Source organism: Neophocaena asiaeorientalis, unplaced genomic scaffold (genome assembly GCF_003031525.2).
Source record: "Neophocaena asiaeorientalis asiaeorientalis breed wild unplaced genomic scaffold, Neophocaena_asiaeorientalis_V1.1 scaffold149, whole genome shotgun sequence".
In the NCBI taxonomy this organism is placed as follows: Eukaryota; Metazoa; Chordata; class Mammalia; order Artiodactyla; family Phocoenidae; genus Neophocaena; species Neophocaena asiaeorientalis.
In genome coordinates, this window is record NW_020174442.1 from 5,305,922 (window position 1) to 5,319,445 (window position 13,524).

A 13,524-nucleotide genomic window follows, 5' to 3' on the forward strand; every position below is an offset into this window, starting at 1 on the left:
ATTAGAACATTCTCTAACACCATACACAAAAATAAACTCAAAATGGATTAAACACCTAAATGTAAGACCAGACACTATAAAACTCTTAGAGGAAAACATAGGCAGAAACTCACTGACATAACTCGCAGCAATATCTTTTCAGATCCACCACCTAGAGTAATGAAAATGAAAACAAAAATAAACAAATGGGACCTAATCAAGCTTAAAAGCTTTTGCACAGCAAAGGAAACCATAAAGGAAAAGACAACCCACAGAATGGGAGAAAATATTTGCAAACGAAGCTACTGACAAGGGATTAATCTCCAAGATATACAAATAGCTCATGCAGCTCAATATGAAAAAAACAATGCAATCAAAAAATGGGCAGAAGATCTGAATAGACAGTTCTCCAAGGAGGACATACACATGGCCAAACAGTACATGAAAAGAGGCCCAACATCACTAATTATTAGAGAAGTGCAAGTCAAAACTACAATGAGGTATCACCTCACACTGGTCAGAATGGCCATCATTAAAAGGTCTACAAACAATAAATGCTGGAGAGGGTGTAGAGAAAAGGGAACGCTCCTACACTGTTGGTTGCAATGTAAATTGGTACAACCACTATGGAAAACAGTATGGAGGTTACTTAAAAAACAGCTACCATGTGATCCAGCAATCCCACTCTTGGGCATATATCTGGAGAAAACCATAATTCGAAAAGATACATGCACCGAGTGTTCATTGCAGCACTATTTACAATAGCCAAGGCATGGAAGCAACCTAAATGTCCATTGACAGAGGAAAGGATAAAGAAGATGTGGTACATATGTACAATGGAGTATTACTCAGCCATAAAAAAAGAATGAAATAATGCCCTTTGCAGCAACATGAATGGACCTAGAGATTGTCATACTGAGTGAAGTAAGTCAGAGAAAGAAAAAGATCGTATGATATCACTTATATGTGGAATCTAAAAAAAATGGTACAAATGAACTTATTTACAAAACAGAAATAGAGTCACAGTTACAGAAAACATATGGCTACCAGGGGGAAAGGGGGAAGGAGGGGTAAGTTAGAAGTTTGGGATTGACATATACACACTACTATATATAAAATAGTTAACAAATAAGAACCTACTGTATAGAACAGGGAAGTCTACTCAATACTCTGTAGTGACCTATATGGCAAAAGAATCTAAAAAAGAGTGGATATATTTATATGTATAACTGATTCACTTTGCTGTAGAGCAGAAACTAACATAACATTGTAAATCAACTGTAGTCCAATAAAAATTAATAAAAAAAAAATAGCCCCAAAGCAAAGAAAATATTTAAAGCCATGGATGAAGAGGGAAACGTTTCCTTCACAGGAGCAACAATGAGATTGACAGATGAACTTTCAATAGTAGTAAAGGAATTCGTAGTGGAATAACATCCTTAAAGTACTGAAAAGAAGTAATGGCCCACCTAAATTGAGTATCCAGTGAAAATGTACTTCATTATTGAAAGCGACGTAAGACTTTCAGACTAACAAAAATTGGGAGAAAACAATCACAGTATTTGTTGGGTTTAAAATATAGAGAATTAAAATTCATGGCAAATAATAGTACAAAAGATATGAAGGGATAAATAGAGTTAAAATGTTTAAAGTATGTTGCATTGTCTGTGAAGTTGTAAAGGTCCTAATTTCTATGTAAAAGAAGAGTAAAAATAAGCTGATAGAAGGGAAAAATAGAATGACATAAAATATTAGATAAATCTAAAAAAAGACAAAAGGAGAGAAGCAGAACATAAAATAGATGGAAAAAGTAGAAAATAGTAATGTGTAAAGATTGAAACCCATATATATCACCCATTTCTTTAAATATAAATGGACTGAATACCATTATTAAAGACATATTCAACTAAAACCTGAATTAAAAAAGCAACAGTATGTGACTTAAATATAAGGACGCTTTAACTATAAGTACACAATGGTTGAATTTAAAAAGAGGGGAAATTGTATGTTACATTAATATTAACCCACAGAGCTTAGACTCTAGGGCAAGAGGCATTACTGTAGATTAAGAGAGTTTTCATAATCATAAAAGGGTCAGTCACCTAGAAGCTGACAACAGTTCTACACTGAGTGTTCCTGGTAACAGCCACAAATTTATATAAAGCAAAAATTAATAGAACTAAAAGGAGAAATGGACAAGCACATAATAATGGTAGATTTTACCGTAACTCTCCTGGGAACTGATAGAGCAAACCAACAATGGATAATAAGATTTAGATGACCTAACCATTGTTATATGTAGAATACTTCATCAAAAAAGTCCCAGGGGGTTTCCCTGGTGGTGCATTGGTTGAGAATCTGCCTGCTAATGCAGGGGACACGGGTTCGAGCCCTGGTCTGGGAGGATCCCACATGCTGCAGAGCAACTAGGCCCGTGAGCCACAACTACTGAGCCTGCTCTCTGCAACAAGAGAGGCCGCAATAGTGAGAGGCCCGTGCACCGCGATGAAGAGTGGCCCCCACTTGCCATAACTAGAGAAAGCCCTCACACAGAAATGAAGACCCAACACAGCCATAAATAAATAGATAGCCAAGCATTTGAAGCCCTTTAAAAAATAAATAAATAAATAAACAAGTCCCAGGATACACATCATTTTCTAGTGCACTGGAACATTTAGCTAAATTGCTCATATGCTGAATCGAACAGCAATTCTAAACAAATTTCAGAGGATTGTAACTCAGAATATGTTCTCTGAGCACAGTGAGATTAAGCTAGAAATTAGTAATAAAAAGATAATAAGTATCCCCCATGATTGAAATAGTACACTTCTTCTAACCCATGGCTAAATTGGAGACCACAAATGAAATTAGAAAATGTCTTGAACTAAATATTTAAAACATGTAAAGACATGAGCTTTAATGACAATTGTGCTTAAGGAGATTCATAGCCTCAGGTTCACTTGAAAAATATCAATAAGAAAAGCATGAAATCTATTCTCTAAATATCCCTTTCAAACAGTCAGTAAGCAAATAGGAAATTAGGAGGAAGGAAATAATCAAAATGAGTAAAAATTGATGAAATATGGGGAAAATGTACAGCAAAATCAACAAAGTTGGCAAAGAGTGTTCAAGGACCAAAACAATAGGCAGTAATTCCCAATATCAACGTTTAAAAAAATGGGACAGGGCTACAGATCCACAGACATTTAAGGACATAAGAGAATGGTATGAAACTTTTATGTGAATATGAGACACAGAACTCACAAAACCAATACAAAAAGAAACAGATAATAGAAGTAGTCATATAGTTATTAGAGAAATTTAATATGTAATGAAAAACCTTCACCAAAAGAAGGCTCCAGACCTAAATGGCTTCACGTTTCAATTTTAGTAAACATTTTAGAAAGAACTAACACTAATCTTACACAAACTGTTTCAGAAACTGTGAAGAGAGAATACTTCTCGCTTTTTAAAAAAAACGAGACCAGCATTATCTTGATCCTAAAATCTGACGAGGACATTATAAGAAAATTAATTGGCCAATCTCATGAACATAGATATAAAACTTGTAAGCATCACAACTAAGTTTATTTATGAAACAAAGGGGAAGTTGACTATTTACCCCCTTAAAAAATAAAGGAGGACTTCCCTGGTGGCGCAGTGGTTAAGAATCCGCCTGCCAATGCAGGGAACACGGGTTCGAGCCCTGGTCCGGGAAGATCCCACATGCCACAGAGCAACTAAGCCCGTGTGCCACAACTACTGAGCCTGCACTCTAGAGCCCGTGAGCCACAACTACTGAGCCCACGTGCCGCAACTACCGAAGCCCGTGCGCCTAGAGCCCAAGCTACGAAACTCGGAGAAGCTACTGCAATGAGAAGCCCACTCACCACAACTAGAGAAAGCCCGCACGCAGCAACGAAGACCCAACAACAAAGACCCAATGCAGCCAAAAATAAATAAATTTATAAAAGAAAAAAAAATAAAGGAGAAGAAATCAAATGCTCCTATCAAAAATGCAGAAAAAGTCAGTACCCATTCATAGTAACAATTCTTAGCAAACTAAGAATGTAGGGGAAATTTCTTAATCTAATAAAACCTACCAAAAAATATTTCTTAAAGGTTTTCCTCTGAGATCAGGAATGAGAGAAAAATACCCTCTATTATCAAATCTTAATATTGTACTAGAGGTTCTATCCAGTGTAACAGGCGGAAAGGGTCTATCATCTGGAAAGGAAAAAGTAAAACTGTTGTCATTTGCAGATGACAGTTGTTATGTACATAGAAAACCAGAAAGTATCTACAGATGACCTATTAGAATTAATAAGTGAGTTTAGCAGACTTGCTGGAAACAAGATGAGTATGTAAATATCAATTTTAATTCTCTATACCAGAGGCAGAGAACAGAAAATTTTAAACTCTGCCATTTGCAGTAGCATTTAAAAACTTGAAACTCCTAGGCGCACATTCCAAGAAAGATGCTACTCAGTATATAGAGAAGTATAAAATTATTGTTAGACAAAATTAAAGAAGACCTGAATAATTGGAGAGGTAAACTATGTTCACTGTTTGAAGAATTAATATTGTAAAGATAATGGTTTTGGCCAAATTTGATTTGTAGATTCAGCATAATCATAAGCAGTTCCAGCAGGCCTTTTTTTTCAACCCTAGAAATTGATATTTATATGAAAACACACAAGAATAAGAATTTTGAAGACAGAAGACATACTATCAAATATCCAGAGTTATTGTTACAAAAGTTACAGTAATTAAGACAGTGAAGTTTAATGGAAGGATAGAGAGTCCAGAAACAACTCATATATAAAAGGACAGAGGTGATGTATAACAGGTGACACTGCCAAGCAGTGGGGGAAAAAGTTGTTTTCCAGTAAATGTTGCTAAGTCAATTGGAGCTCTATATGCGGAGAAGAAGAAACTTGATCTCACCATACACAAAACCAATTGCATATGAGTTTTTGATAAATGAAGCTTCAAGAGGGTAATGTAAAGTAGTGTCTTCAAAACAGGCACATAGGGACTTCCCTGGTGGCACAGTGGATAAGACCCCACGCTACCAATGCAGGGGGTCTGGGTTCGATCCCTGGTCAGGGAACTAGATCCCACATGCATGCCGCAACTAAGACCCCATATAACCAAATAAATAAATAAAAATTAAAAACAAAAAACTGAGGCAGACAAAAAGATAAATTTGGACCATATTAGAATTAAATAAAATATTTACAATTTAAATAATTGACAAAGGATTTATCTAGTATATGTAAAGAACCACACACATATCAATAAGGAAGGATGGACTGCCAAGTAGAACAAAAGGCCAAATGGTTGAACAGGAATTTTACGGAATAAGAATGCCATTAAAAATATTAAAACACGTTCAACCTCATTAGTATTTGAAAAAATGCAAAATAAAATCATGAGATACCACTGCATAAGTTATCAGAACGGTTTAAATGAAAAAAGAAAAAAACAACTGACATTACCCAGTTTTGGCAAGAGTATAGAGCACTGGAATGCTTACATGGGAGTGTAAATTAGTACTACTACTTTAAAAACAGACCATATTTACTAATATTGAAATTCTTAAACCCAATGACCCAGCACTTTGAATCGCACGTATATACGTAGTAGAAATGCATACAAAAGTCCATGAATGTACGATAATGTTCACATCAGCTTTAAAATACAAAACTGGAAACTTAACGCAAATGTCCCTCGGCAGTGGAATGGAAAGACTGTATATTCATCCAATAGAATGCTAAGTAGTACTGTGAATCATCAACTACACATAATACGAACGGATCTGAAAAAATGTTTAGCGAAAGAAGCCAGACATAAACTTACATTGTACAGTTCCACGTACACAAAGTTCAAAGCAGTGAAAACTTATTCATGGTGTTAGAAATTAGTCCTGTCTTTGGTGAAGGATGAGTGGTCAGTGACTTGGGCGGGAGCACAGAGGGGCTTCTGGGGTTATGATAATCTCCTGTTTCTTGTTCTGGATGGTGGTTACGTGAGTAGTTCACTTTGTAAAATTTGACCAAAGTGCACGTTTATGATTTGGTAGTTTTGTTATTATTCAGTAAATGCTTCTTTTTTAAAAAAGATGATATTACCTATTGACCTAAGCTTTCCCATTTAGGGGTTCTGTCCTAAAGAAAGAAAAGCACTTCTGGTCCCTAAGGAAATATATAGAAAGATTCATGAGCTAACTATGTTAGATGACAGGATGTCTTACTGCAGCATTCCAAAATGTCTGTTATTGAGAGAGTGGTTGACTAAATCATGGAATATCCATTGTGTGGAATGTCACACATTTATATAAAAGAAATTTTATCATGTGCATAGATTTCTATGTAAGCCTTGAGAAAAGAGTGGAAAGGCATATTATCTCTTGAGGTAGGAGTGGAGTTACTAGTACAGGGACAGTTATTGAATCTTAGTACCTCTTTGTATAATTTGTATTTTGTATAATTAATTTGTATAACTTACCATTCCTTTATATAATTGTAATTTCTTAGATAATTTTGTATAATTAACCATTTCTTAAATACTACTCTTACCATTGGTCCTGTGGCAACTCATTGTGTTGATAGCAGACTCTTTCTTGCCTCTAACTACTATTAGATCTTACGATATTTAGCTAACCTCAATCACTGATTGGGCCATGAGTGGTTATGGCTTATAACAAGAAGGGAAATCACAGAAAAGTTTGTAAAGGGAACCTGGGCTTTCTAGATAATAGAATCTGCAGTGTGTGGCTCTATCATGGGTGCTGTCAAGGAGGATTATAATCATAAGTCAAAGTCATATAAATACATTTATTCCTAACATTAGAGATCTGGCTTGTTTCTTTCAAGCGGGAGCAAGAAAGTCAAATGGCTCGACTTAAAAAACAGCAAGAAGAGTTGGAACAGATGAGACTACGTTACTTGGCTGCTGAGGAAAAAGATACAGTAAACACCGAGAGACAAGAATTGTTGGATATAAGAAATGAACTGAACAGGTATAATAACTAAGAAATTACTTTTTTTTCCATACAAAAACTAAAGTTCAAATAGGACAACTTTTTATTTAGTCATTGGTCTAGGGAAAGTACAACATCAGGTCTTTCAAGAATAAGGCACATCATATATAAAATGTAGCTGAGTTATACAATAGAAAATCTTTGCCAAAGACCATTACTCTTAACAGTTTTTTGCCATGAACGTAGCCGTATTTAGCTTTTTTGTTTCCACTCATAGCATTAGTACTTTAACTTTTATTCCTGTGTGACTATTTTAGGATTATTGCTACTATTTCAAGGTAATTGATTATACTGAATTTTTAATTACATAAAGTAAAAAAAATTTCAAATATTGTTATATTCTTAATGTAAGTAATACAGAATATAGCTCTTAATTATTGCCCTGTGTGTCAGCAGCTATTTTAAATGCCTTATATGCCTATCTCCACTTTTTTTTAATCCTCGAAGCAACTTTTTGAGGAAGATATTATCCCCATTTCGAGATGAAGAAACCAAGGATTAAAGAGATTTATGTACCCTTTCCAAGGTCACACAGCTAGTAAATCGGGGAGCCAGAGTTCATATCTGATTCCAGAGGTTGTATTTTTAACTACTCTGCAACAGTGGGCTTCTCTATAGTGTCATGTTCATCTTAGTTACAATTTCAAGTATTTGATGTTAGAAAAGTAATCATTAGGAAGCAGTATTTGAACAAATTACTGTCTTTTTAAGGGGAGTGTACAGGAAGACTTTCTAACTTAGTTTAGCAAGAGACTAGTATTTTTGTTGCAGCGAAGCATACTGTCTTAGCTCAGGCTGGCAGAACAAAATACCATAGATTGGGTGACTTAAACAACAGAAATTTATTTTCTCACAGTTCTGGAGGCTAAAAGTTCAAGATCAAAGTGCCAGCATGGTTAGTTTCTGGTGAGGACTGTCTTCCTGACTTGTTAGACAGCCGCCTTACCTCTGTGTCCTCACAAGCTCTACCGTGTCTCTTCTAATAAGTGCGTAAATCTCATCATGACACCCCTGCTCATGCTCATCTAAACCTAATCATCTCCCAAAGGTTCCATCTCCAAATACCATCACATTTTGGGCTGGGGCTTTAAACATATGAATTTTGGGAGGACACATGTGTACATAGGACATACATTTGACAGAAGAGCCCATGATATATCCCTATATAAATGGGGAAAATTCAGTCACTATATTAGGTGGGTTTGGAGCTGAATTACACCACTGCATTTAGAATATTAATATATAAATATCAGTTGGAAAAGGTCAAGGTCTATAATGCATGCTGCAGGGCTCAATTCACACTATTATTCTCTTTTTGTTCAGCAAATATTTATTTGGTATCTACTCTGTCATAGGTTTGGAAGATGTTACAAATTAATTTTAACATGTCCTTTGCCTTGCAAAATTTTGCTATTATATATAGCAATGTGTTTTAGTTTAGCAAATACATATCAAGTACCTACTGTTTGCTGAGCACTGTTTTGGGGGTTTAAACAAAGATAGCTATTTGCCGATAAGTCATATAAAATTAAAACTTATTATTAATGTCTTAATTAAGATTTAGGGAGAACTGAAACCAACAAGATTAAATACATTAGAAACAAAAGCAGAGTTCTCTGTATAAATTATAAGAAAAATCTCTCAAGTCATGGGCAAGACATAATAAAACAGTTGATGTGAGGAAGCCTAGGAGGGTTTAAGTGACTACTGCTAACAATGTGACTTGGCTGCCAAAGAGCCAGTGCAGTTAGGGACATTCATAGAAGGAGTGTTCAGTACGCACTGTGGTAAAACCACCTCTGGGTTGTTCTTACCAGTGTGCAGCAGACTTTAAGGGAAATCAGCTCCCTAGAGAGCTGCCAAAGGAATGTGACCAAAAAGTGGTTAGGAGAGTGAGGGATATTAATTTGTAGAGAAGTCTTGGGCAAAGTATTAGAAAGTTCTCTTCAGATATCTGGAGGGCTACCATGTTAAAAATAATTCAGTAGGATTTCCTCTTGAACAGAATCATAGCCAGTTATTGGAGAGTATAAAGGCACATACTGAGTTCAATATAAGAAGGAACTTTCTAAGAGCAATTCTAAAAGCAGTAGGTTCCTAGTGACACGAAGCTGGGTGAGTGGAGTCCATACATAGTGTTTGTCAGGGAAGTAAAGTTTCCTTTGATAACTTTATGGACTTCTTCAGCCACAGGGTTCTAAAATCCTGTTGTGATCATGAATGTTGATTGCATTTTAGTAAAGACTTGATAGGGATAATCTCTCAGTTGTGTAAAAATTTCATTTGTCCTTCATGCATAAACAGATGAACAGGGAAATGGTTGAACTTCCTGGTACATAGTCTGGCACTGTGTGTCATTAATCTCCCAAGAGGACCTATTCCTCCAAGAGAGCTGTTGTAAGAGTTAGAGTAGGGGAAACAGCTATTCAGAAATCTTCTCTTACTCATCCCCATATGTTGCTCAGTTTTACTAGTGTCCCATTAATCACTTGATTTCCACCCCAGTCTCAAAGCACAGGGCCCTCACTATTTAGGGTTTTTTTTTTCTTAGAACAGAGAGAGGTATTTGGTGTCCTTTTTGGACTGTATACCTCAGTTTCTTATTCTTTTGTGAGGGATCTTAGGAGTCAGTTCAGGTTTCAGAGAGGTATATGAACAAACAAGACTGTACACTCCCAGTGCTCCTTGTCTGTCGGGGCAGGACACTCTCCTCCCAGGCTCTTCCTCCCTCTCCCCCCAAACGCCATGTGTAATTTGAGAAGGGGATTTGGTTTCCATTGGCTTACTTACCATGAAGACCATCTAGAAGCAGGGACTTAGACTCAATTGCTTTTTTATCTTATTTATAAAGACAAAGGTTAGGAGTAGTTGCAAATTAAATATTTTCGTAGCCAGTTACGTAGAGTATAAAGTTATGTCTTAGTTGTAGATTCCAAATTAAATTAAAACCTACTCTGTGTCCAAACTTAGTATGCTTACTAAGTGATAGTAATGCTAAGTATACTTCCCATTTTCAAGGTAAAGTGATTGATGATATTCCATTGTAAAGACCCAAATCCCAGGCTGGCACCTGCTCCCCTTTCTTCATCTCTCAGATAAGATCATCATGCATATAACTTGAAGCTATCCATACAGTCTCTTAAAATGTACGTGCCCTTTGAACCAGGCATTCACATCTATAGAATATCACTTTCTATGAATACTTAGTAATATAAGCTCCATAATAATGGGAACTTTTCTTCTTGATTCAACTGCAGTATCCCCCAAACCTAGCACTGTTTAGTAAGAGTAAATATTTGTGGGATGAATTTAGAAGAAAATTTTATGTTCAAAAAACATAACAAAAGTTTAATAACAACCTAAAGATCAATAATAATGATATAGGAAGATATTCATTATAGTAATAAGTGATACATATAATGTACAGAATTGCCTATATAGTTTTCTAAAAAGTTAGCAATACTGTGTTTAAAATACATGCATTTTTAAATTGAGAATACAGAAACTTATTACTCAGATTGGTTATCTCTGGTTAATAAGATCGTGATGATTTTCTTTTCTACACATTCCCCAAATTTCTACAGTTTTCATGTATTTTATAATTAGAAAAACAAGTATTGTTTTTAAAACTGTCTTTTATAAGTGCCCTAACTCTGCCCAACCAAGTGGTTTTTGTTTTCTTCCTGAAAATGTTACTAAAAAATGTATTTTACCACTAAATCATTTTGTTTTTAAGTGGTGTTGTTAACCGAAAACCAAAAGAGTGTTTGTTGCTTGCTAGAGTGGCATGCGTTCTTGACTTCTCAGGTTAAGGCAACAAGAACAAAAACAGTACCAGGATTCCAGAGAGATTGCGAGTGGAAAAATGGATGGCCCACATGGCAGTGCATTGGAAGAAGGTTTGGATGATTATTTGACTCGCCTCATAGAAGAAAGGGATACTTTGATGAGGACGGGTGTGTATAATCATGAGGATCGAATAATAAGTGAACTTGACCGACAGATCGGAGAGATTTTGGCAAAAAACAATGCCAGTAATTAATAACATTTGGAAAATCTTTACAGAGACTCCAGGTCTGAATTTTAATTTAATAGTAAAGCCCTCAAAAGAAGGGAAAATGGATGTTTTACAATGCAATTTTCAGTTTTTTATAAGCAAAATTTTGTATGTTATTGTATAGTATTTATTCGATTTTATTTACTTTATGCTACCTCTCCCACTCTGGTTTATTTGTAATTGCGTTTTATATTCTCATTTTTAATGACTTTTCAGTGTTTCTCATAATTTATAATTTCATGGCTAACTTTCAGAACAGCTTTTCACTAAATGTGTTCTCAGAGAAATGACTGTAGTAATTTCCAGTTACATAATTTTTTATGTTGAGCCAAAAGAGTACATGTTGCACTTTAAAAATGCTGTCCTGTTCATTTGAATAGAGGTATCTTAAAAGTTGAGACCACTTGTAAATGCAACTAGTTTTATTTAATTCATTTTAGATGAGCTGTCTGTTTTAACTTGTAACATTTGCAGGTGACAAGTTCGAAAACAGAAAGCAGGATCAGTGCAGAGAAGCCATTTGTGATCTATTGAGTGACAAATTAGTCATTTATTTAAATAAAGTTAATACAGATTAAACTTGTTTCAACAGCTATTGAATTTTCAATTTTTTAGTATACTCTTAACTTTTAAGAATATGAAGTAATAGCTTAGTAAGTTTTCTCTGTCAGTCTCCTGCTCAAGATTGCATTGTTTTCTTTTGTTAAAAATAGAGATTTCATTTTCCAGTAATAGTAATACTAGTTGTTAATGTAAACCCTCTGTAATAAAACATGGAAACAGATGCATAAACGCTTTAGCTAAGAAAGTAGAGTGAAAACCTACTATTTTTGACTCCCCCTGAATTTAATCAGTCTTTTACAAAAGAACATGAGATTAAGCCATTGGATTTATGTAGTGCCATGTCAGTATAAATTTTTAAGAATTCCTTTACATCGTATTCTTCAGAGCCAACATTTGCCCTCAAAGCAACACTTTCCACTTCCTTTTACAGGGTACTAAAAAGGTTTGATTAGCAAATTCACAGATTAGGTGAGCTTTGAAATATATGTAGTTTAAAATTTCTTACTTCCAAATATAATAAATTTTAAGTATATACTTTAAGAAATATGTACTATTTACTGATAACTTCCACAAAAACAGGATAGGCTATTTGGTGACACTAAATTTTCTGTTGTTTTCAAGGTGGTATATTTCTTGTTTGGGAAATTAAAGTCCCTACATGCTTTATATGTTTCTTTCCTCCCCCCTTGTTAACAAGTATTAATCTGAAAACAACCCAAGAGTAAATAGAGAAATTACTGAGAGAATAATGAATATGTGAATTATAGCAAGAATGTGAAGTATTAATTATGGCTATATATTTTCTCTCATTGATTTTTGTGCCACATGAATGGAACAGAAGTATTCTTTTTATTTGGGAAGGTCTTGGGGAAATATTGTGACTGTGCCTTCAATTGCACTGTGTGCTGCATGTGACTGTTTTCAGACACTAGAGGGGGCCTTAGATTTAAAGAAACAAAAAGGACGTTTCTAAAATGGACGTGCGGTTTGCCTTCTCTAATCTTTTGGCTATGTATTTCATCAAATAAAAATGACACTTGTATGCATCTTTGAGTTTCTGAGCAGTCTGTTACTTTTTTGTTAAACGGATCGGGCAAGTGCTTGGCACTTCCTGGATCAAGTTACTTTGTATTTTTGGTTTTTAGGTGCTTACATTGCAGATAGACACTTTTATATGTTCTAAAATTGATTGGGAGACTCTGAAATTTTAACACCTTTTTGTGGTCCTGTAGCAACAGACATTTCATTTGTAAGTGGCATTTACCGTATTTATACTGATTGCTCTTACTGAATTATCATCGGTGCCTGGGAGTTGAGTTATGACCATAGTAGAGAGACGAGTGAATGACCAAGTGAGTAGGTGAGTGAATAAGAAGTTTCCTCAGTACTATATGTAACAGCAGACCTTTCGTCAGGTATTTTCATGTGAAACAAAGTTTACCTTTAAAACGTTTGTGATTCCTTTTCACGGAGAAAGCCTAGTTCCATGTGTAAGGCTAGCACATACTGCGCGGAAGGTGTATTACTACGTCTTCCCGGTATGTGTGGTGCCATGTCTGTATAAATTGGAAGAGTTCCTTTACAGGTATATCCCAGTGATTTCTATATAGACTTGGGATCCTGTTGCTTCCAGCAGGTGTGGAAGTTTTGAGTATGATTTAAGGATGTATTAAGGCACTGCATGAACGATTTAAGATTACAACAGGCAAGTCTGATCAGATGACTTTCTCATCCACTTACTGCTCTGTCCAGATACGTCCCAGCCTGAATCTGAGTCCTCAGATTGCCCCAGTACATATTGCTTGTTCTCAGCCACCTCAGAATGGACTGACTGACCTGGTTCTTACAGTCTATAAAAAGGGTCCCCTGGTAGCTATGG

General features: G+C 35.4%; 1 protein-coding gene across 2 annotated transcripts in view; it reads left to right on the forward strand.

Annotated features, from left to right (window-relative positions):
- CEP120 (centrosomal protein 120) overlaps positions 1–12,693 on the forward strand; it is a 79,299-nt gene extending 66,606 nt beyond the window's left edge. For both annotated transcript variants that reach the window (XM_024757146.1, XM_024757147.1), the window contains 2 exons: positions 6,858–7,003; positions 10,832–12,693. In XM_024757146.1, coding sequence (XP_024612914.1) covers positions 6,858–7,003; positions 10,832–11,066 — 381 coding nt within the window. In that variant the 3' untranslated portion in view covers positions 11,067–12,693. The remainder of the gene's footprint in view (positions 1–6,857; positions 7,004–10,831) is intronic.
- The last annotated feature ends 831 nt before the right edge of the window (positions 12,694–13,524 follow it).